Source organism: Myxine glutinosa, chromosome 13 (genome assembly GCF_964187855.1).
Source record: "Myxine glutinosa chromosome 13, kmMyxGlut1.1, whole genome shotgun sequence".
Classification (NCBI taxonomy): Eukaryota; Metazoa; Chordata; class Myxini; order Myxiniformes; family Myxinidae; genus Myxine; species Myxine glutinosa.
Window position 1 is genome coordinate 77,492,028 of NC_136273.1, and position 25,079 is coordinate 77,517,106.

The 25,079-nt window shown below is 44.4% G+C and overlaps 2 protein-coding genes across 4 annotated transcripts in view; both read right to left on the reverse strand.

Moving 5' to 3' along the window:
- The window catches only part of LOC137439036 (phosphatase and actin regulator 1), a 246,685-nt gene extending 245,144 nt beyond the window's left edge, over positions 1-1,541 (reverse strand). The window contains exon 1 of the mRNA XM_068134636.2: positions 1,480-1,541. The gene's annotated coding sequence lies outside the window, so the exon portion shown is untranslated. The remainder of the gene's footprint in view (positions 1-1,479) is intronic.
- A 6,529-nt stretch (positions 1,542-8,070) lies between these two features.
- Positions 8,071-25,079, reverse strand: part of LOC137439033 (zinc finger protein 40) — a 138,382-nt gene continuing 121,373 nt past the window's right edge. For 2 of the 3 annotated variants that reach the window (XM_068134624.2, XM_068134622.2), the window contains 4 exons: positions 19,902-20,077; positions 19,681-19,785; positions 16,755-16,904; positions 8,071-10,734 (listed from right to left, as the gene is read on the reverse strand). In XM_068134624.2, the coding sequence (XP_067990725.2) occupies positions 16,786-16,904; positions 19,681-19,785; positions 19,902-20,077 (400 nt within the window). In that variant the 3' untranslated portion in view covers positions 8,071-10,734; positions 16,755-16,785. The remainder of the gene's footprint in view (positions 10,735-16,754; positions 16,905-19,680; positions 19,786-19,901; positions 20,078-25,079) is intronic. The other variant, XM_068134623.2, reaches the window with a different exon arrangement.

Here is a 25,079-nt window from a genome sequence, read left to right on the forward strand (position 1 = left end):
TCGTGTTGACCTAGTAACCATAGTTTAACCATGTTAATCGATACTTGATCTGCAACTGTTAAACTAGTACCAAATCTCTTTAAACCCACATATTTGTGTTAACCTCGTAACCTTAGTTTAACCATGTTAATTGATACTTGATCTGTCACTGTTAAACTAGTACCAAATCACTTTAAACCCACCTATTTGTGTTAACCTAGTAACCATAGTTTAACCATGTTAATTGATACCCTGATCTGTAACTGTTAAACTAGTACCAAATCACTTTAAACCCACTTATTCGTGTTTACCTAGTAACCATAGTTTAACCATGGTAATTTATACTTGATCAGGAACTATTAAACTAGTGCCAAATCACTTTTAACCCCCAATTCGTGTTAACCTAGTAACCATAGTTTAACCATGTTAATTGACACTTTATCTGTAACTGTTAAACGAGGACCAAATCACTTTAAACCCACTTATTCGTGTTTACCTAGTAACCATAGTTTAACCATGTTAATTGATACTTGATCTGTAACTGTTAAACTAGTACCAAATCACTTTAAACCCCCTATTCGTGTTAACCTAGTAACCATAGTTTAACCATGTTAATTGACACTTTATCTGTAACTGTTAAACTAGTACCAAATCACTTTAAACCCACTTATTCGTGTTTACCTAGTAACCATTGTTTAACCATGTTAATTGATACTTTATCTGTAACTGTTAAACTAGCGCCAAATCACTTTAAACCCCCTATTCGTGTTAACCTAGTAACCATAGTTTAACCATGTTAATTGATACTTGATCTGTAACTGTTAAACTAGCGCCAAATCACTTTAAACCCCCTATTCGTGTTAACCTAGTAACCATTGTTTAACCATGTTAATTGACACTTTATCTGTAACTGTTAAACGAGGACCAAATCACTTTAAACCCACTTATTCGTGTTAACCTAGTAACCATAGTTTAACCATGTTAATTGACACTTTATCTGTAACTGTTAAACTAGTACCACATCACTTTAAACCCACATATTCGTGTTTACCTAGTAACCATAGTTTAACCATGTTAATTGATACTTGATCTGTAACTGTTAAACTAGTACCAAATCACTTTAAACCCCCTATTCGTGTTAACCTAGTAACCATAGTTTAACCATGTTAATTGACACTTTATCTGTAACTGTTAAACTAGCGCCAAATCAATTTAAACCCCCTATTCGTGTAACCTAGTAACCATAGTTTAACCATGTTAATTGATACTTGATCTGTAACTGTTAAACTAGTACCACATCACTTTAAACCCACATATTCGTGTTTACCTAGTAACCATAGTTTAACCATGTTAATTGATACTTGAGCTGTAACTGTTAACGACATAAAACAGCCACCCCGCGTGTGAGTCGTGTAACCACAAACTGAGCGTCAATGTTAACCTGAGTAACTATTGCTGGAACTGATCGCCTAATCAATGTTAACCTGTGCGTTTCCCTACCTGTCCGTGCGTAGTCCCGCCGTGCTTTGCGGCCCCGGGGTCACTCGTGACTGCCAGTGGAAACGGAACGGGTTGGGCTTGGGCTTCGCAGTTCCTGGGGTTTGGCGATTTGAAGGGGAAGCGACGCTGCTCGCACGCCGCAAGCGTACTGTATGCACGTACAGTGAGTGCTTCGCGCTCCACGTACGTGTCCGTACGGCAGACGCTCGCCGGTACGCGTGCGTCACCCGGCAATCGGGTGCCGAAGGGTGCGTGGAATCGTGTTTGACGTCACTAATTGCTGCTCACGTGAAAGGCACCAATTAGACGGAGAAAGAAACGGACGGATTTGATAAATACAGGAAGAACACTAATTCAGGAAGAGGAAAGTTAAATAAAGATAAAGTGTGACCGTTACTCATATAAAATGGGAACTCGTGTGACGTTCAGGAAAAGACCAATTCGCAACTACTACGTAAGGGTTGCCAAGATTGTTGTGTCGAGCGTAGTTCTGTCCGGATCAGACACGGACATCCAGGAAATGGGATATGAAGAGGTTCAATGGAGGCTCGAATAATGTGGATGACGAGAAGAAAGCAAAAGATCAGCTGGACAGGGAGTTAGACAAATGACGTCATCGATTGCGAGTAGTTGATGAAACACAAAGTAGTGTCATTTGCAGATACACAGGGTACAAGATGTAGTGTGGAGCCATAGTAACAGGGGAAGGTCTATTCGCTGCTGTAAAAGGGGGGAGGGGGGGCAGGGGTGAGAGAGTTGGGTGGAAGAGTTGGGGGGGGGGGGTGAGAGTTGGGGGGGGGGGGTGGGAGAGTTGGTTGTGGGGGGGGGGGGAAATTGGGTGGGGGGTGGGTGGGAGAATTGGGTGGGGGGTGGGTGGGAGAATTGGGTGGGGGTGGGTGGGAGAATTGGGTGGGGGGTGGGTGGGAGAATTGGGTGGGGGGTGGGTGGGAGAATTGGGTGGGGGGTGGGTGGGAGAATTGGGTGGGGGGTGGGTGGGAGAATTGGGTGAGGGGTGGGTGGGAGAATTGGGTGAGGGGTGGGTGGGAGAATTGGGTGGGAGAATTGGGTGAGGGGCGGGTGGGAGAATTGGGTGAGGGGCGGGTGGGAGAATTGGGTGGGGGGCGGGTGGGAGAATTGGGTGGGGGGCGGGTGGGAGAATTGGGTGGGGGGCGGGTGGGAGAATTGGGTGGGGGGCGGGTGGGAGAATTGGGTGGGGGGCGGGTGGGAGAATTGGGTGGGCGGCGGGTGGGAGAATTGGGTGGGCGGCGGGTGGGAGAATTGGGTGGGGGGCGGGTGGGAGAATTGGGTGGGCGGCGGGTGGGAGAATTGGGTGGGCGGCGGGTGGGAGAATTGGGTGGGCGGCGGGTGGGAGAATTGGGTGGGGGGCGGGTGGGAGAATTGGGTGGGGGGCGGTGGGAGAATTGGGTGGGGGGCGGGTGGGAGAATTGGGTGGGGGGTGGGTGGGAGAATTGGGTGGGGGGTGGGTGGGAGAATTGGGTGGGGGGTGGGTGGGAGAATTGGGTGGGGGGTGGGTGGGAGAATTGGGTGGGGGGCGGGTGGGAGAATTGGGTGGGGGGCGGGTGAGAGAGTTGGGTGGGTGGGGGGGGGGTGGGAGAGTTGGGTGGAAGAGTTGGGGGGGTGGGAGAGTTGGTTGGGGGGGGGGAGAGAGTTGGGTGGAAGAGTTGGGGGGGTGGAAGAGTTGGTGAGAGAGTTGGGTGGAAGAGTTGGGGGGGGGGGGTGAGAGAGTTGGGTGGAAGAGTTGGGGGGGGGGTGAGAGAGTTGGGTGGAAGAGTTGGGGGGGGTGAGAGAGTTGGGTGGGAGAGTTGAGGGGGTGTGGGGGGTAGGAAATAAAAAACAGGAAATTAAATAGAGAAAAACAAGAATTTCAGAATGGAAAGAGGATTTGGAATGCAGAATAGTGCAAGGACAGGGAGTAGAGGGAAATAGTTTGGGACGTAGTATCGTCGTAGTAGTAATAATAGTACTCGGTAGAAAGTAGGTAATAGTAGACCAGTAGAAGTAGGTAGTAGTAGACTAGTAAGTAAAGGTAGGTAGTATTAGACCAGTCGTAAGTAGGGAGTAGTTGATGAGTAGTATGTAGGTAGTAGTAGACTAGTAGTAAGTAGGTAGCAGTAGTACGATAATAATAGTAGGAGGTGGTATTAAGTAGTAGTAGCTGTCATAATAATAATAGTAGTAGTAATAGTCGTAGTACTAGTAGTAGTACAAGTAGTAAAGGGGGTGTAAGAGGAACGATAGAGCAAACGGGTGAAGAGAATGGTGGGATGGAAAATCCTTATATTTGCGTATGTAATAAGGAGATGGACCTTGTGCACATCAAATCAACACCATAAAAGGCTTCATTAATAAATTAATGGTCCGACATAAAGTCAGCAAAATGAAATACAGGTGATTCATCAGTTTCGAGGACTGCAAAATGATTGTATATAAAAGGTTGAGAAAAAGAAAGGAAAGAGGATAAGGTGAGTATGGATTCAAAGGACCTTATGGGATCGGAATAAAATATGGACAGGAAGACTCAGTCGTTCTCCCTCGTCTGCACGAGATCAACAATTTCACCAAATCTGCGTACGTATTAAATAAATTGCGCTAAATATGATCAACGACTTTGTCATGTAATAACAATTCGTAGTCATCTCTGAAAGCATTTATTTATCTCTCACACACAAACACTTCCCTCTTTAATCGCACCTGTAATACCTGAAAACGTGTACTTTCATTTCCTTCCGCAAACATTTTCATTTCCCTCTTCAAACTGGGCAGGTAGATCGTACGTGGAGTGAGTTGCTGACTTTTCTTTGCTGGTGGTCGAAAGATTTCCCCCCATATGCAGATTTGTGTACAGGGCCCGGGACATTATATTTATAGTAGTTTTATGGCTGAGGTGTTTTTAATTTTGTGGTGGTGGGGTGTTTTTATTACGTGTTTTATGGCTGTGAGGTGTTTTTATTACGTGTTTTATGGCTGTGAGGTGTTTTTATTACGTGTTTGATGGCGGTGAGATGTTTTTAATTTTGTGGTGGTGAGGTGTTTTTATTACGTGTTTCATGGCTGTGAGGTGTTTTTATTACGTGTTTTATGGCTGTGAGGTGTTTTTATTACGTGTTTTATGGCTGTGAGGTGTTTTTAATTTTGTGGTGGTGAGGTGTTTTTATTACGTGTTTCATGGCTGTGAGGTGTTTTTATTACGTGTTTTATGGCTGTGAGGTGTTTTTATTACGTGTTTTATGGCTGTGAGGTGTTTTTATTACGTGTTTGATGGCGGTGAGATGTTTTTAATTTTGTGGTGGTGAGGTGTTTTTATTACGTGTTTCATGGCTGTGAGGTGTTTTCAATTTTGTGGTGGTGAGGTGTTTTAAATTACTTGGTGGTGAGGTGTTTTGAATTACTTGGTGGTGAGGTGTAATCATCCCAAACTTCCAGTCTGCACCTACCCGTCCTTCCCCCTCTCTTGTGTCCTTCTCTGTCTTCCTCTCTGTCTCCCCTCTTCCCCTCTGTCTCTCTCCCCATCTTGTCTGCCGCTCCCCTTGTTTTTTGTGTTTTGTGTGTCGGTTTGACTTTTTGTGTGATTAATGTTAGCTCTTTCACGAGCCTCGATCTTGTATACAAAAAAAAAAAAAAAAAAAAAGTGGAGCCCCCCCCCCCCCCTATCCCCACCAACCTCAAAACCCGGCGACCACAATATTAATGCCCAATACTAATTTTAACTTCAGAGATATAGAGGTGTGAAGGTTTCCCAAGATGGTGGCCGATCATGTGACCGAAGACGTCATAATTATCACAAATTCTACAGGTGGGGGGGGGGGGGGGGGGAGGTGCACTCCATGTGGTGAAAATTTCATGTCATTTGGACCAAGAATTGCAGAGAAATTTTGTTCCATACTTATCGTATCAAGCGGACTTGTTGAACTATGATGTCATAACAAAGGCACCTATGACATCATCATTAACATATGTTATCCCCCACGGGGAGTACTTGACAGAGCCTTGTTTCAATCGTTTCCATTGAGCGGCCAACATGGCGTCCGTAACACGTGACCTATGACGCCATAATTATGCACCACATAAGACACACGTACGCCACACACATGCCACACGTACGCACCGAATGCACATATGGGCCAAATGTAACTTGAATGTGATGAAAACGTCACGAGTTTTGCTGTTATGGAGCGTTCCATTTGTGACCGATGTCCATCCGCCATGGAGTTCTTTACGCGGTGAAAATGGCCAAAAACTTTCCGTGTTGCGATTTCTTTTGCGATCATCCTGGATCTCGTGATATTCAATGGAGAATATTCAATGCACTCACATTTGAACCGTCTAGTCTGGGTTCGAATCTTGAATATTGACCCCGCTCTAAACCACCGCCATGGTGTTTCACGAGCAGGACAACGCATGCGCGAGTGTGTGTTAAATTCGTTTTTTTGTGACTGGTGTTTGTGTCCTTTATAACGTCCTTAAAAACAGTAAGTTTCCTGTTTGGAATGATTTTCAATTTTGTTTGACTGCCAGGCAGAGCAGGAGACCTTGCAATATAAAATATGTAATCACGACAACTTTAACAGCCGCAATTATTACCTCCGCCACCAAATGTTTATGGAGGATATGTTTTCACCCTTGTCGTCTGTCAGTCTGTTTGTGAACAAAGAATCTCAAAAAGTTTTTTTTTTTTTTTTTTGTATACTGAATCGAGGCTCGTGAAAGAGCTAACATTTATTTCACAAACAAATCAACCAGACAAATAAAACATACAAAAAGAGGGAGCGGAAGACAAGATGGGGAGGGGAGGGGAAGCACACAAACAACACCTGAGAGCAGGGAGAAGCGCGGGAGGGAGAGGGCCTGGGGGGAGGAGGCGTGGGAAGGGGGGGAGAGGTGTAAAACACAAGGAGACCAAGGACTTCCAGGACAGAAGTTGGTATTTCAAAAAAGTGTAGGATTTGGGGTGAAATTAACGGGGGTAGAAAAGATCAAGGTTTTTGATGGGGGAAGATAGGAGATGGTGGTGAACAGCTGTTTTAAAGACCTGGAGGGTGGAGTGGGATTGAAGAGAGTGAGGGAGTTTGTTCCAGAGGTGGAAGAAAAGAGGAATGAAGGAGTGAAGGTGAGCAGAGAGTCTTGATTTTGGCAGTTTAACCACAAGAGGGTTGCAGGCAGATCTTGTGCGACCTGTAGGAATATTTGGGGGACAGAGCCCAGAGAGAGCTGGGGGGGGGGCAAGGCCAGAGAGGAGTCGGTAGAAGACGGAAAGACCACCAAACCTGCCTGCGGTGAGTGAGTGAAAGGCCCTTGGAGTTTGCTTCATCGCGGGAGATTCCAATGATTCTGAACGCTTTGGTTTCAACAGCGTGAAGACGAGCTAGGTGTGAGGCAGCACCAGCCCATAAGGGAGAGCAGTATTTCATTGAGCTGCGGATGAAAGCCTTTTATGTGGTGAGGAGCTCAGGTGTGCCAAGGAAGGACTTCACATGACGGAGGATGCCCAGTCGGCGACTGGCTTTGGAGGCCAGATTTGAAATGTGGTTTTCCCAGGAAAGATCATGGCAGATAGTGAGACCCAAAAGCTTGAGTGACAGAACTTCTTGGAGATCTGAATATGGATTCGGATATGAGAATTATTTAATTCTTAAAGCGAATCTTCACCATTGGGAGATCTGGCCAAAAACGATACATAGCGGGATATCTAAAAAAGTTATGGACGGATTTGGACGAAACTTGGTGGACCGGTTTGGTGTCTGACAAGGACGATTCGATTTTGTTGAAGATCTGAATATGGATTCGGATGTGAGAATTATTTAATTTGTCAAGTGATTCTTCACCATTGGAGGGCCAAAAACGATACATAGCGGGATATCTCCATGAGTTGTGGACGGATTTGGACGAAACTTGGTGAACCAGTTGTTTCTGTGACAAGGAAGAATCGATTCAGTTTTGTTGAAGATCTGAATATGGATTCGGATATGAGAATTTTTTTTTTTAAAGTCATGTGTGGTCAACTGGGCAAAGTTTTTGGCCCAGGTTTTCACGAAGCAGCTGGCCAGGCTTGACGTTCGTCTGAAGGCGATTTGGGCAGGAATTTTCAATTTGTTCAGGATACCAGCGATAATTTGCCTACTCATCGCAAATTACACCATGGTATCTTTATCGTCCAGCAATTAATGCCAGCAGACCGGACACCCGGCGTAACCTCGGACGGCACGGGTTGTGAAGCGACATCCCGCGAAGCACCATTCCGACAGTTTATATAGTTTGGTTGGGAATTTAAAACGGACGAGACCCTGAAACAACTCCGAATTGAAAACAACTTGTCGGACGTTACACAACATGTATACAACCACAATTGTTCTTACCTTTTGGGCGTTAAGAATGAGTCCTGCCATCAGAACTGCTGTTACCTTTCCACTGTATCAAGCGTTGTGCTTTCGCGAGATGACTTTGCTTGATTTCCTAGATTTAAAAAGTAACAGCAGCTCACAGGATGAAAAAAAAGAAAATACCGAATACGTGTATCCTTTGATTGAAACATGAATCGATGTTTAATTTCAAAGGGAATAGACAATACAGTAATACAACGAGGAATCGAGCCTCAGTTTATTTCGAACCCATATAAAAATAACCCTAAGTGCAAAACTGCTGCCCCGAAAAATTTCCGCAGGGGTCTACAAACGGTCATGTGTATGAAGTGTTAGAAAACAAAACAAAACCCTCTCCGTCTATAACATAGTCCCTTTCTGATAAACGGGGCTCAGAGCAGAAATATAAGATTGCCTCAATTTGAACACGAATAGAATATATTATTTTACAACAATACAAACAACAACAACAACAAAAAATTGCTTATGTACAAAAGACGTGACAATAAACCGCCGTCTTGTCAACAGATGTACAAAATAATAAACAACAAAAAAAGATAAACAAAAGTGTGCACCCAGACACTCTGGGTTATTGCAAACCTGAGGATAATTACAATCTTCCACGAACAAACCGAAAGGAAATTACATCAAAAGTAGAGGTCAACGGTTATTCCACCATTGTGGTCGATAACAATACAAACAACAACAAATTGCAATTCAAAAAAACCTTCTCAAAATCGTCTCCACCAAAGGTACGTATGTAGTGAACTCAATAAGGCATGTGCACTCAATGTTAACATTGCTCAACTGCCCACTTCCGGCGTCCACGCGGTTGGCAGGCAACCCGCCGGTTGTGCCGAGCGGAAGGTGCGCTCTGTACAAAACGGAAGGGCATTTTGACCGTAAAACGCTTTGTATTCCTCGCAGTTTCAATAAAAGCCTGCAGTACCTGAACCAAGACAATGCGGTTGCAGCGGAATCAAATTGCAACGAGTGAAAGCAGCAGACAATCCAGGATGGAAAAGCAGCACCAACAACAACAACAATAACAAAAAAAAGGCATCACACACAGGTTAGCAATAGCTGTGACCTGCTAGTAATGTAAAACGACCAAACTCACGTTTCGTTAACGATGACGACTCGTGGGAGAAAAGGAGGGGGAAAAAGAAGAAGGTCTTATCAAAATGTCAGTGCTCTTCGAGGACCCACACTTGCTAACGGCAATTTCAGAGACGGCAGAGGAGGCCATCGCTTTTCTGCAAAGGCTGGTGTGTTTGTGAAAGTGTGGAGCGTTCTTCAGTGGTTATTGCTGTATTTTAAAGCAGAGTTGTTGTTGCATCGCAGCCTCCCGTCAATTTGTTTCGGACGACAACGAGAACGCGAGCGTTGCATAACCTCCGCAGCAGTGGCATTGATCTGCTGAGCGTCACAATCGGTGTGCTTTGTTGTGCTTGCAATGGATCTCCAATTTTGCACAACTGTTGTTGATGCGAAACAAACGTTACTGAAACAAGCCCTTTTTAGGATCACAGCACGGGAGAGGAAACCTTTTGCTTTTGGCGACTTGATATTCCAGACCTCGGAGCAAGCCAAGTAATGTAAGGCTACACGGGATAAGGCAAAGACAATCCTAAGTTCCTGAAAGTCTGGCCTGCGACTTCCTCACCGAGTCCATGAGCGACGATGATCCTTTGCAAAGTTGCATTACACATGATGTGAAAGAGACAGACGAAAGCGACATTGAATGTTGCACTGAAATGGGTAATTGGTTGTTCTATGGTAAAAAAAACAAAAACAAAAAAAACATCGATCTACACAAGAAATGCAGCGAGACCCTCTAGGCTGTTTTGTAAACATAACGTCTGCACAAAAGAAGGAGAAATTATTGCTTAGAAGAGGAATTTGACATTTCAGCACTGATCAGTTCGAACTCGGACAACAAATTTGGAGAAAGAAGAAAGCTGCACGACGAGGGTCATGCCCCTTCATGAACTATACAACCACGACGGAAACAACTCAATCACAGTATTGGCTTTATATTGCTATGCGTCATATTTGTGTGAAATGTTGCTCTTCGAGCCGAGTTCTGAGCGGAACGGCTCCCATGTCAAACGTCTGAGCACAACGACGATCGTAAGGCCCAAAGTGGATAGGCACAGGCAAGTTTTGCGATGAACATGCCTTTGGATCAGTGTGACCGCAGAATACGGAAGCAGTTTATAAAACCTCCGTGCTACATTTGGAACGCATATTTCCACTGTTTGCCGCTGACATCTTCATCACAATTTCCAATACTTGCAGGTCAGACGGTGCAATATTTCATTTCGGCTACGACAATGAATGAGATACGAAATACCTGCAGTTCTCATGCCAACCTGACAAAATGCTATGGTTGCAACAAATCAACTTGAACATGCATAACCTCCCCGCCTCTACCCCGTAGCAAAACAGAAAACACAGCACTGACGAGTCAAAATTGATGGATTGGACTAGATATGTACAAAATAAAATGTCAAAAAGTCCATTTTCTTGATCAAGTCCATCCACAAGTGAGTTGCTCTGGTAAAAAAAAAGGGTGAGAATGAGCCAGCAAACGTCATGGTTGACTTTGCCCACATTGATTCTTACCAAATATTCCCCACTATGTGTCACCGGATTTCAGTGAGTGTGGAATGCTGAAACAAGATGATTGGCAGTATGTGACGTTGACGGCTGTTCCAGGACCTCATCCAAATTTGTTAAGATTATGGGGTCCCGTCAGCTGCCCAGGTGGCGGAGGTAGATGCAAGATGACAGGTGCAGAGCTCAGTGTGGAAAACACCGTCTGTCCTCTGTTGCACCTTCGAAGGCTCTTGGAGGCACAGTGATCAATATATTCCTGGGGGTGGAAATTACAAACAAATTTTAACTCTTACATTTCTTTTCTACAGTGCATACGGATCACGGAGGAAGTTGTACACGTCACATGCTGGACATTTAGAGACATTTAAAGATTTTTACGTGAATGGACAAAAACACAATGCACAAATGGACAAAGCATAGGGGACTTCTTTCATGAGGACACCCAGTATCATGAGCTCAGTGTTCAGATGGGAATGTCCAACAGGACAGCCTGAACGTAATTCAATGTAAACATATTTTCTATTAGAAGAGTTGCATGATGTACATTTCTTAAGGTATGATCAGTTTTTCTTTGCAATAAATGCATACATAAATAGCTATTGCCCTATTACACTGTAAAGCTATGTAAAACAATTGGTGTCAGGAGTGGGATACACAAGGTCAAGTCACTTTTACAGGGACAAACAACAAAACAGGGTAAATATTTCTATAGGTTTTTGGAAAACATTAGAGGTTCATTTGAGGGGTAAAAAGAGTTCAATAGGTGAGATGGGAATGATATAAATCAGACTTGGTCGTGTAATGCTTAGAGAGTCTGCCCTGAGATTGGGAGGTCGTTGCTTCAAACCATGACCTGAGTCATACCATAGACTTTTTAAATGGTACGTGCTTCCTTGCTTGATGCTCGGCATTTAAAAGCGATAGAGCACGGACAATTACATTGGTAACCATTGCGCAGGCTCCTCCTGCGTTGAAGTTCTTTGAAAGGAAAATCAAATGAGATGAGTTATTTCAAAGCCATTTTTCCCTTTGTTCCACTTTCCAAGGTGGAAGTTACCTTTTAGTTATTTTTAAATCTCATCAGTTTAATTTTTTTGAAAAATCAGCGAGTCATCATGGTTGCAAATTATTCATGTCCATTTTCACACTCCCTTTTTAATCAGTTACAATCCTTTGGATATCTTTTTTTTTTACAGGACAGCGATGACATTCGCTTGCACGTTTCAACATGACATCATCAGCGAGACAAAGTGCGACGTCAACAAGACGAGTTTCTGATAGCAGAGCAGAAATGAGAAAGGGAATCTTTATCTTTTAAAAACAATTTTCTTAAGGAAGTAAAGATGACAAATTCCAACCAAACCTTTTGCAAAGCAAGATAGACATTTAACAACCTAAAATGCATATTCAGTAAATGTTAGTACCCGCAGCAATGGATAAGACATTGATCCCAAATAAACTCACGTACTAGTTACGGTCCTGTCCGACAGGATGGTTCAGACGTAGCGCACTCACCTCTGACCTGTATCATCTGGATTTGATTCCCGACCCGACTATAAACTGTCAGATTGGTGCTTCGCAGGCGGGACGTTGCATCACAAAGTGTGCCGTCCCTTAGATGAACGTTAACATGGGTGTCCTCTCTGCTAGAATTACTTAATGGAGGTTAAATATTTAATGGTGATGTTTTTCAGGAAGAGCAAGTGAGTTATTGCCGGCACCCTAAACAAATGACAAATTATTGCTCAAATCACCTTCAGTTGAGCATCAGGCCTGTTTGTCTGGCCAGCTGTTTTTTTTTTTTAAGGACTTGGGTCAATCCGTATCCCACGACAGTTGCCACAAAAAGGTGAGATTAAATAGGGCCATTAAAGAAGTAGTAGTAGATAAGGTTACGACCCTAATCACCCCATCCATTAACTTTTTGATATCAAGCATAAACACGTGACACAGGTTTAAAATAAACGTTGTGTTTTGATGCGATTTTCGCTTTCCTTTTTTCTTTCCCAAGGTGGAAGTTGAAATATGAATGCGAATCAAACCACACCACGCTTTCTACATCAAAACAGATCGTCATTCCTCTGTCTCAACTTCCATAGACGTACAGTGTTCATCATTTTCCTACTCCCCCAACCTTTTTGATACTTAAAATAGCGCTGAAGTAATTGTACCCAAAACTTTTTTTTTCTTTAAAGCAAAAGACACTTGGTAATAACACGAGGGAGTTTTAACAGGAAGAACACGGTCTTGTTATGCAGTCATAGTGGGTTGATGTGTCACATGGGTATAATTTATTTCTTACTTCACACAATAATTAGGCCAAAAATAAAATGGTTAATCCCAAGTGGGACAGACACTCGTCTCCTGATGGAGGGCGGTTGTAATTGGGCTGCAATAGGTGATAAGGACGGTCTTGTGGTTCTAAAGGGTCTTAAGGTTTTAAAGGGTATAAAAGGGACTCAGGGTTCTTAATGATTTTCAATAGTATGCAATTCATACACATATTCACATTTTGTGTAGACAAACAGACAGACAAGCTGACCCAAATGCAATACCCTATCCACCAGCGAGGGTAATTAAGAGGTTAAACAAAGAGGTTTAAATTGAACAACAACTAAACATCGCGTGAGATAACAGAATCTCACGATATGTGATGAACAAACAAACAAAGATTACATTTTGAGTCAATTAGCTAATTATCTCACCACATGGATGGAAATTAAGAAAAGAAGGGCCTCATTAGCTTTTGCATATCTACGTCATGAATCATCATGCCAAGTTTTCAAAACTGTCCGTTGAGCCGCCCCGGAAGAGTCGGGGGAAAAAAACAGAAAAAAATGTTAACAGACCCTCTGCTGGAAGGACTGACTGGACATCGCTATGGTTATAACGGCCCTTCTTAACTTCGTCGTAGATGAGCTAATATAAATTCACTGTGCAGTTATATCTCGTTAAGATGTTAAATAACATTTTTTGGCCCTCGATTCAGAAATATCGGTCTCTGAGATGAATTTTGATGCAATCACAGCAGAAGAAAATTACAAATTAAATAGATCAAGTCAATTTTTTTCAACATCTTATCAAAATGTGTATCAAAGACTTGTCTTTCAATGTTCTTCCTGTTTCTTTCCTCTTTATTCCAAACAATTACAATCGCACACCATTCCTTCATTTCTACAACAATGCTCCTCAAATTTGGCAAAGAGGTACCTTAATCGAACCCCACCCAAAAAAAACTTGTATATTCTTTCGATTTACCTCTCCCCTACCCCCATTCAGATTCCAAGAGATCAAAGGTGAAACAGTAAAAAATAAAATAAAATAAAAGAGGAACAAGAAGGCACTCAGAGCGCATTCCACCACCCGGCTGAACAGTTCACGTTTTGTATCCCACTGATAGGCCGGATCTGCATCCGGACCATTCCTCCTTGTCACTCACCAAATTTTTTTTTGTAATAACCCGTCCACACATTTTTGAGATATCGTACAATATATTGTGTTTTGCTCTATCTCTCAATTGTGAAGAACCACTTTAAAATTCTAGTATCCAGATCCGGATCTTCACCAAAATCGAATCAATTTGTCTTTGTTGCATGCCCAACATGTCCACCAAGTTTTATCTGAATCCGTCCATAACAATGAGACATTCTGCTCACAGACAGACAAACAAGGGTGAAAACACAACCTCAGTCCACCTTCAATGGCAGAGGTAAAAAAAATCACACTTTTCCCCTCCCCAGTCGCTAGTATTCGAGTCAATAGAGATTCAATTTGGCACAAGTATGCTGTCAAACAGCCCCTCCAGGGACGCAGAGAAAAATTTCATATTAGAGTCGTTTGCAGGATTATACAAGGGTCAAAGGTTAAAATAGGTCAGAATTAAGGCTTTTATCTTGACATCCCCCCAGTATTTCAACCAATCGAGACAGGACCTAGCACAAAAATACATTACCACAGGCTCCTCAGACGAAAGCAGCGAAACATTGGTCTGGTGTCTTCCTTTCAATTTAAAAGGGGTCGAAGATCAAAGGTTTTTGGGATGCCAAGCCTTAAAATTATATATAAGGCCAAGTAAAAAAAGAAAAAAGTTTCTCGTCCCCGCCCGCTTCCTTTTTGGTCCCCGCCTACTTTTATTTACTATTTAATACTATTTTTTTTAAATATATACTTGTTTAAAAAAAAAATCGTTTTGCGAAGAAACTCGGTCTAAAACTTGCCGTTTCCAGGCGTTTGCTGATCGTATCTTGTGCATTGATGATCTGAACTATTATGGATCCCGCCCTCTAACGGAACTTCCTGGTTAATACATGCTAGGCTTAACGCAGACACTTTGTGCTAAAGACGGTCAATTTGATCCATTGATTGATTCTATTCATATGCCATTTCAGTTAAAACATATATTTATTTGCTAATTTGGAAATGAAATTGCAGGCCTTTCGGTAACAATCAACACTGGCATGTTTCACATTACATTGGACAAACTATAGAGTCTTTAAGTCAGCCACAGTGGTCATTCAATTCATGGCAGCCATCTTGGAAAAAAATAGCAAAAAAAATGAAAATAGTAAATAGTAAGGGCCTCCCTCCTCCTTTTTTCAAAAAAGTCAGGACGAGAAACATTTTTTTTTTTTTTACTTGGCCTAATATCATACAAGTTCTCTTACAAGGAAGTTCAACACAGAAGCCACAGGAGGCCATCAGGCCCAACAAAAGCCTGTGCAATGGTTTCCAGCCTGTGGTTGTTTGTCATTGATCTATTCCTTTTTAAATGCTGAGCGTTGTGCAAGGAAGCAGCACGTACCATTTTAAAGTGTTTGGTATGACTAGGCCGGGCTTCGAACCGCCGACCTGCCAAACTTTGTGCAGCAATCGCTCTAACCAAAATCCCTGCTCTCAAATGTTGTGTTTGTGTCCTTCCCCCTCTCTCCCCATCTTGTCTACCGCTCCCCTTATTTTTTGTGTTTTATGTGTCGGTTGACCTTTTGTGTGATTAATGTTAGCTCTTTCACGAGCCTCGATCTAGTATACAAAAACAAACAAACAAAAAAAACATTATACTGCCAAGTCTGGACTGGTTAACAATAAAAAGGACAATCTTTATATTTAAGCCGACTGAGACAAAACTTAGACACCAACACTGAAAAAATACCCTGCCACTGGCCCTTCAGACGTTTTTGTTGTTCTTTAACGGCCTCTATTATCCCACTTTGTGGGGTCGGCTGGGGGAAGCTTGGCTCAAGACTTCCACGAACCAGCCTGGCCAGGCCTGCCATTCGCCTAGTTAGGGCAGGAATTTGGCCATGGTGCCGGCAATACTCGCCTACTCTTTGCGAAGGGCACCATGGGATCTTTAACGTCCACCTACCCATGCTGGCAGATGAGACTCCCAGTTTAACGTTCATCCGAGGGACGGCACACACATTGATGAATCACCCCGCCTGTGATACACCAAACTAACAGTTTATAGCTGGGTCAGAATTCGAACCCAGGCTAGACATCTTAGAGGCGAGTGTTGGTACCTCTAGGCCATCCTGTCACCCCACTGCCCCTTTAGACTGAATGAATGAATATGAATGAATGAATATGAATGAATGATCGTTTTAAGGCCATTTTTCCCCGCTAGAGCGGGGGTTAGCCTTGCGGGCCCCATGACAATCATGGTTCCCTGTTTGAGGCAATGTTTTTATGGCCGGATGCCCTTCCTGACGCCAACCCTTGGTCGCCTCTTAGAATGCACAGGGATACGGTGTACCTATTCTAAATCGGGGTACACACTGTGATCATTCATCCCAGCAAGCTGGTACTCAATTTGCCGACCTCGGAAGGATGACAGGCTGAGTCAACCCCCCTGGCGTTAATTCAGCGATCGATCGGGATTCGAACCCAGGATCCTCGGATCCCAAGCCGGCACCCTAACCACTAAGCCAACACCAGACTAAAGCAGTTAAATATTGGTCCGGCGTCTTCCCTTTCATTTTACAAGGGACAGAGTAGATGGAGGCAGGGGAAGACATCCTGCATTTTTTGTGAATGTTTCTGTTTCTGGTTTTAAAGTGCGTCCACATCATCTCATTTGAAACCTTATGCGAGGATAATTCTGAAATAGTAAGTTCAGGAGAAAGTGTTTTCTCTTTGCCCAAGGCATGTGGTTTTAGGATAACAAACAAGAAATCTACAGGAGTAAATACATACTCTCTGAACTTTTACCAGTATTAAATATTCACTTAAAAATTACAAAAATATGGAAAATGCATTTCTTCAGCTATAAATTCTTACCAGGGCATGTCTCCTCAATAGACCATCTGTTTCACTGCAGAGCAGGAATGGATCCAGCATCCTCGGTTCTTGATAGATCCGTGGGGTCAGCTTTCGCACTTTGGATGGTAGCAGGAAGGTCTGCAGAAGCAGTGCAACCTTTCTGGCTCTCTGTGATAGTGGATACAAGTGAAAAGGGTCAGTGGCTTGAAGACAGTCACGGGACAGACCTGCCTGAACATTAGCACCTGCGTTTGCTCCACCAGCAAATGACCATTGCTAAACGCAGTCAAGATGTGTCGTGCGGCAAGCACTCCTCCAAAAGTAACACCATCGGCTGCAAGAGTCATAATGCCCGCTGCACTGCCAGCAGACAGGTAAGGGGTCACAGCAGAAAAGTCAACCTCAGGTTTTGGTTGACCTTGGTGTTGAGGCAAAATCAGAGAGTTGCAAATGAGGTGGTTGTCGCATTTTTTTTTTCCGATCACACCGTTCCATCACTCAGCCAATCCCCATCAATATTCATCAAGCCTTCATTTTCTGTCTCCTAGAAACTGCATGAACATTGATTCATCCATGGTTTCTGCATCAGAAAAGTGGGACCCACCCTACCTGTGATATACCAGAATGACAGTTTGTAGCTGGATTGGGATTCAAACCCAAGATAGACAGCTTAGAGATGATGTGGCACACCTATCGGTCATCCTACCAACCAGAAGCAGTGCTGTTTCGACGACACATCAGATTTGCCAGTGGATTTACATTACCGATCCTGCAGAGGGCACCAAATGGAAACTTTCCTGGCAAGACGGGACGTCAGTCAATGTTTTGTCAATTTGTCTTCTTTAATCAAGGCTTTAAGCCCTGGTGTTGGGCTAGCGGCTAGGGTGCCAGCTTAGGATCCTAGGATCCTGGGTTCGAATCCCGGTCGATCGCTGAATTAATGCCAGGGGGGTTGACTCAGCCTGTCATCCTTCCGAGGTCGGCAAATTGAGTACCAGTTCACTGGTAATTCCCTGTTTGTCGTAAAAAGGCGACAAAAAGGGTTGGCGGCAGGAAGGGCATCCGGCCGTAAAACATTGCTTCAAAAAGGGGACCAAAAAACAACAACAACCACGGTCCCCGAAAAAGGCCAACCCCCGCTTGCGGGGGAAAATGGCCTCTAAAGGTGTTTTTTTTTTTTTTTTAAATCAAGGCTGCCCCCTTCCCCAAATCCGACAAAGATTTTCTGTATATAATATGTGCCTTCTACATGTTACTTATGTAAATTGGCCTGAATACTCCCATTAATTCCCATACATTCTTTCCCTTTCCTTTATTAAAACCATACAATTGTCCACCAGTCCTACTTTTCCCTTGGTGTCCTTAAGGGTTGGAGAAATGGTTTTTTTTAGACAAGCTATGGATGAATTTTTTTCATCTTGCTGTTACAGACAATAAGATTTAATATTTTGTCCATAACAGCACTGTCCAAGACAGGTGTTAATGCCTCACCTCAATGCCAAACAGGAAATCAGAGCTGTCTCCCTTGACATATCTCGTACCTTCGAAATGGTCTGGCACCCTGCCCTGCTCACCAAACTCTCCTTTATGGTATCCATGGAAACCTCCACGCATGGATTGCTGACTTCCTCTCCTGTCATAGTCAACGTGTGGCTCTAAATGGAATTCTCTCATCTCCCCTTCCTGTCCAGGCTGAAGATCCCCAAGGCAGTGTTCTGGGCCCTGTGCTTTTTCTGGTCTTCATCAATGATCTCTCCAACTCTCTGGAAAATCCTCTCTATCTCTTTTCTGATGACTCCACTCTCTGCCGCTCCATACCTCATCCCTCAGATCGGCAGTCTGCAGCCCCCTCCCCTCACTCTCTGCAGACCTGGACAAAATCACAAACTGGTCAAACAAGTGGAACATGTCTTTCAATCCTGACAAATCTCACACTCTTACGATGTCTCTCTGAAAAGACCATCTCGAAAACCCTCCCATCTACTTTCTCAATAATCCTCTCCAAGAAGTTTTGTCACTTACGCTTTTGGGTCTCGTGATCTGCCAGGATCTTTCCTGTGAAAACCACATGTCTAAGCTGGCCTCCAAAGCCAGTTGCCGACTGGGCATCCTCCATCGTGCGAAGTCCTTCCTTAGCACTTCTGAGCTCCTCACCACATACAAGGCTTTCATCCACAGCTTGATTAAATACTGTTCTCCCCTTTAGGGCTGGTACTCTTGCCTCACACCTAGCTCGGCTTCACGCTGCAGAAACCAAAGCATTCAGAATCATTTGTATCGCCCACGATGAAGCTGATTCTGAGGGCCTTTCGCTCTCTCACCGCAGGTAGGTTGGTGGTCTTTTGTCTTCTCCCGACTCCTCTCCAGCCTAGCTCCCCCTGCTCTGTCTGTGTTCTGTCCCCCAAATATTCCTGCAGGACACATAAGGTCTGTCAGCAACCCTCTTCTGGTGAAACTGCCAAAACAAGACTCTCTGCTCACCTTCACTCTTTCATTCCTCTTTTTTCCGCCTTTGGAACAAACCCCCACACTCTCTTCAATCCCACTCCTCTCTTCCAGTCTTCAAAACAGCTGTTCACCACCATCTCTTATCTTCCCCCATCCAAAACCTTGATCTTTTCTACCCCCGTTAAAACACCCAAAATTTATCTTCTTCAAAATTCCGTTTTCTTTCCTGAAAGTCCTTGTGGTGTCCATTTGTTTATACCATTTACTCGGCCCCAATCCTGTCCCTTCCACAGACCTCTGATGTCCTTGCTCACTACTGTTGTGCTTCCCTCTCTCTCTCCCCCTCTTGTCTACTGCTCCGTTTATTATATGTTCTATGTGTTAGCCCTTACAAAAGCCTCGGCTTAGTGTACAAAAAAAAAATCTTCCAGAATCAATGGCCACAATGCAATTAGCAGTATAAGTACATCTCGGCATAGCCCGACCAATAGCATACCATTGTCGCTGCTCTGCTCTTGCTCTTGTGTGTCGGCATCCACCCCGGCCTTCATGAGGCACTGCTTGTAATGCGCTCGTGAACGCTCGTGCTTGGTCAGATTGCCTGCAAAGCAGACGTCCTGTTGACCCACAAGCACTGAACATGATAAATCGTCGAAGGGAGCCTTCTCCAGTAAACTGTCCATTTCTGACCCTGGTGACCTCTAAACTCCCTTTCACCTTTCGTCTTGAAGGAGAAACTGCAAGGAATGCACTGGTAAGGTCGCTGGTCTGTGTGTGAGCGGATGTGCTTGCGGAGCATGCTTGGCTTGTGACAACGAATGCCACACTCTTGGCACACAAAGCGCCCACGGCCCCGTCCACGCACATAGACGTACTGCTCTGTGGACATGTACCTGCATGCCACCAAAGAGGTGAGGGGGTGAGGCATGAAGAAGATCACTGGAGAGAGTAAGGTACTTGTGGAAACATTTAAACATATCATTTAGTCATACATGTTAACAACACGAGAGTGCATAATCCTTATTAGTCCCCTACCCATACGGAAAGATAGGTTTGCTTTCGGTCTGTCTGCCTGTCTGTCTGTCAAAACCTGTTTTCTGCACTTAATTCCCATACCTTTTAACATATTTAACTGAAATTTGGTACATGGCTTTACTATGATAAGTTACAGAACAAGTTCGAGTTTCAGGGCATTTCATCAATTTTTTTAATATGTTGAAAAATTCAGAAACACTCATTGGCAGTAGGGCACATGTATTGCAAAGCAATTCACACTCTTGTTAACATTTGACTTAATGATACAACCACCTTGGTCAAAGAGCCATCTACATATTACACATATGAGAATTACACAAATTCTGAGGCTCACATTTCCCCTTCATATGTTTCATCCACCATATCCAACACCCTCCCCACCCACCCTTTAAATACTTCCTCACCTCCCACCCCCCCCCCCCCACCCCTCCAAAGCCCCTTGCCCTGATCATTATATTCCATCCTCAGCATATGCAATACACAGATTACCCACAAATTGATCTGTATATTGGCAAAATATTTGATGGCATGTACCTTTTAGTCTAATAGATCCTTCCCTCCCCTGTCCCTCCACACCACACACCAAGTTATTTTTTATTGTTTCATACATTTTTCAGATTTAACAGGACTGTATATATATATAACCCAACTTGATCACATACCTACTCCCAACTATGCCAACAGCATACGTCTTTGAGTCCAAGAGGCATCACGTCACAAATGGGGGGCTAAGAAAGCAGTTGAAGGAGCGCAGCAATCATACTGAAAGAAGTGTTACGGATTCGGCCCTAATTATTGTGGGTATTATTATTATTGTTGGTTCTCAGTAAGGGTTATTGTGGTTAAAAGGTTTAAAAGCGCTCCTGGTAAAATGTGGCCGGAAATTCGGATCGTGACCCGGAAGAAAAGGGAGCGAGGAAGAAGAGGCGGGAGGAGATCGTGAAAAGCCATTTTGGTTGAAGCTCCGGACCGATTGGTGGAGCGTACAGTGCGAGTGGACCCTGCATCCTTGAAAGGGAGTTCGGGCGATAGGAGATATCGCCGGAGTGCTGTGGAGCCTGTGTAGTCGGGTATCCACATTGAGGTTCCGGAGTATCCTTGCCTCAAAGCCCGGGTTCGAGTGAAAGCCGTCCGCCATCTTCGCCACGCACGCAACCTGCGGTGAACAGGTTTTTGTCGCGTAGGCCGGGCATTATTCCCCGGTGGGTTACCGCGTGGACCAAAGGTTTGATGGTGATGGAATGAGGCACAGTGAGAGTTTGTTTGAGGGGGGGGCAGAGGAAAGTAGAAGGTTGGGGGAGGTGGAGGTATGACATAGGAGGGAGAGGAAGTGGGGAGGAGGCAGATTTGAGAAGGAGGTGGGAGGAGGGAGAATGTGACAAAGCACCACACGTGACAAAGACGGCTGTGCAAGAAAGGGGCTTTTGAGGATTATACGGAGACTCGTTGATTGAACCGCAAACGTGTACGTCAGAGCACGTCTTTGGGAGGTTTCCCATTGCACCGCTATTGTGCTGGGTGTTGGATCACGTGACCTGTGGGTTGCTTCGATCGTCCACGCCTCAATTGATTGTGATCGGATATTGATCCAACGATCGCTGGAGCGAATTGACCTCGCCTTGGAGGGGTACAGAGACATTGGGGGAGTACTGTGAGTTTGGGTTAAAGGACGAGATAAGGTGGTACCATCTTTAAAATAGTGATTGTAGGGCGAATTGTTATTATTATTTGTGTCGTGATTCTGGTGTGATTTATAATATATTATTGTTTGTTCATAACCCTTGGTGTGGTTTCATTATTGATTTGATTGATTTCAACCAAGGATAACATATCTTTCTGCCGGGGACCCTCTCGGGGTTCGGAGGTTTACCGAGACCAGAGGATAGGGGAGGACCCCGTAACAGAAGTTATTGGCCATACATAGACCCGTACAAAAATAATTTGCATTTGGTGAAAAGACTCGACTGTGGTCAAAAGAGAGTTAAAAAAAAAAAGAGATAAGAAGAGTGACAGTCATCCAAGAGATCCAAAATGATGAAGATAATTTACGATTCTGGAAAACTGTACAGTTGGCTCAGAAAGGCCAATGGACAGCTGGGAGGACACACTTCAAAGCTCGCTTACTTGGAATGGTATCTGGCAAATAGATCCTATGAGACAGTTATATTATCAGAGCTGCTTATGATGTGCTCCGATCTCAAATAAATTTAGTGCAATGTTTCAAGACAGATGAGGATAAATGTCCTCCATGCAGGGGTAGACAGACAATGTATCATATTTTATCATCAAGTTGAGGTTCCTTAGCAAGGGGAAGATATACATGAAGTCACGTGACCGTGACTCGCGAGATCTTGGAGACGGTCACGATCTCGCGAGATAGAAGGTCTCGCGAGATCTTGGAGACGGTGGCAGGGGTTTTTGACGGTCCACACGGTCTCCACGTTTTTCAAAGTTAAGTCTGTTCACAATTGTATTTTGTCGAAACTGTATTTATCGTTCGGTGTGTGAACTTATAGTGTCCCCCTTGGAAGTTTCCAGGTGTTTATCTTTTATAAATTAATCGTTTGTTTGCCGTGTCGCGAGCTAGGCCTTGCAGCCTCAGGCTTCCCCCGTCGAAGGTTGTTCCTTCCTTCGCTGTTTTGCTAGCTTTTTTGATTTCCCCTTCTCCACCAAGCTTCACCAAACATCTACTATTTGTCTAACGTTGTAACCCCCCACCCCCCCCCCCCCCAAAAGAAACAAAAAAAACAAACAAAAAAAACTTTTATTTCCCTTTCTCCTCATGTGCTTTTGCCTCTGCCCACGTGCGCTGTCTCGCCCCGCCCCCATTTTCCCCTTGCCTTCCACCTTTTGCCCTGTTCAAGTGCCTCGTGGTCGTCGCTCTAGGCTTCCTCTCACCATTGATATTTTTGTGAATATAAGATTGTTCTTCACAGTTCTGTTTAAATATGTTTCAACTATCCCCTTCAGTGTTTTATTCAGTGGTTTATTACAACACGCTGTTTTTCTTCTTATTTAAAAGGCTCCTTTCAATTTCCTCTTCAACTCATTCCATTTCAAAAAAATATTCAATCTCTTATGATTCCAAATCACTCCATGCTCTAAATTCTCATTCATTCCATCCCTCCTCCATCGTTCTTAAACGAATCGCTAACTTGAAAATCACAACAAACCCAATTTGTTATATATGTTCATCTTTCATTAATCATCCACTTTCTAAACTCCCCCCTTGCCCCTCCCCTTCAAATCTCCCCCCCAGCCATCCCTCCCAAATTCTCCCTCCTCCCACCTCCTTCTCAAATCTGTCTCCTCCCCACTTCCTCTCCCTCCTATGTCATACCTCCACCTCCCCCAACCTTCTACTTTCCTCTGCCCCCCCCTCAAACAAACTCTCACTGTGCCTCATTCCATCACCATCAAACCTTTGGTCCTCCTCATCCTTCCCTTTCTTGTAACTCTTCTGTAATCTCTGACACACTATCAACTGCTCTTCCTACATCCCCCTCTCACCCTTCATCTGACCCTACCCCTCCCCTCCCCTGCACCCGATGCTCCCCCTCTCTCCTCACTAACGGTATGGACCTCAAACATCCGGGGCCTTCGCTCAAACCTGATTGATCTCTCCATTCAGGTTGCTTCTGAAAATCCAGACTTGATCTGCTTAACAGAAACTTTCCTCCTTCAAGATGTCTCTGATTCCTTAATATCTCTTCCTGGTTACTCCCTCCTCCGGTACGATAGACCTGATCCTCGTCCTGGTGGTGGGGTGGCTATCTTTATAAAAAACTCTCTTCCTCACTCTCCCTGCACTGCCCTCTCTCCACCCCACCCACAGGAGTACCTCTGGCTACGGCTTCCTCTCCGCTCCCACCTTTTGTTCATATGTGTTCTGTACCGTCCTCCAAACAGTGATGACTCCATTTACATTTCTCTGTCAGACAACATGGACCAACTTCTATCAACTCATCCAAACTCTCTCTTCCTCATATGTGGCGACTTCAACTGTCATCATGCCAGCTGGCTGGGTGTGGGTTCATCTCTCACCAGCCATGGCACCTCAGCAAAGGACTTCTGCGACTCATTGGGACTGACACAATCTGTCAATTTCCCGACCCGGATCTCAGTCAATGGAGTATCTTCTCTTCTGGACTTGGTTATGACTAACTTCCCTGCAAATGTCTGCTGCTCTTCTTCTGCTCCAATCGGTTCTTCTGATCATGTGCTTGTTAAAGTGGACATCTCACTGGCAATTCTCAGAGAGCCTCCTCAGCGCCGACGAGTCTGGCATTTCACTCAGGCCGACTGGCACGGTCTGCAAGCAGCCATCAATCAACTGGACTGGTCTCCCATCTCTAATGCCTCTGACATCAATTCTTCCTGGGAATTCTTCCAAAGCAAACTGCTCTCTCTCATGCACAGATTTATCCCATCTCGTCTTCAGTTGTCTTACCCTTCCTCCCGTCCATGGTACACTGAATCTTGTGGTGAGGCAGTTGCCCTGAAACAACTTGCCTTTGCATCTTGGAAGGCAAATCCAACTGAAGGCAATCTCAGTTCCTTCCACCAAGCTCGAAACAAGTGTGTTTCTACCCTCAGGAGTGCCAGGAAGCACTATCTCTCCACACTCAAGATTGAACTCTCAAACCTGTCTCCTTCCTCCAAATCCTGGTGGCGTTTGGTCAAATCCGTTTCTAGTGTTTGTTCCCCCTCCATCCCCTCCCTTACCTCAAATGGCTACACAGTTGACACCACACGTGACAAAGCCGAATGCCTCAACTCTGTGTTTGCCTCAAAATCTTGTGTCCCAAACCCATCTCTCTCTGTTCCCACCTTTCCCAGTCGAACCCAACTGCTCCTGGA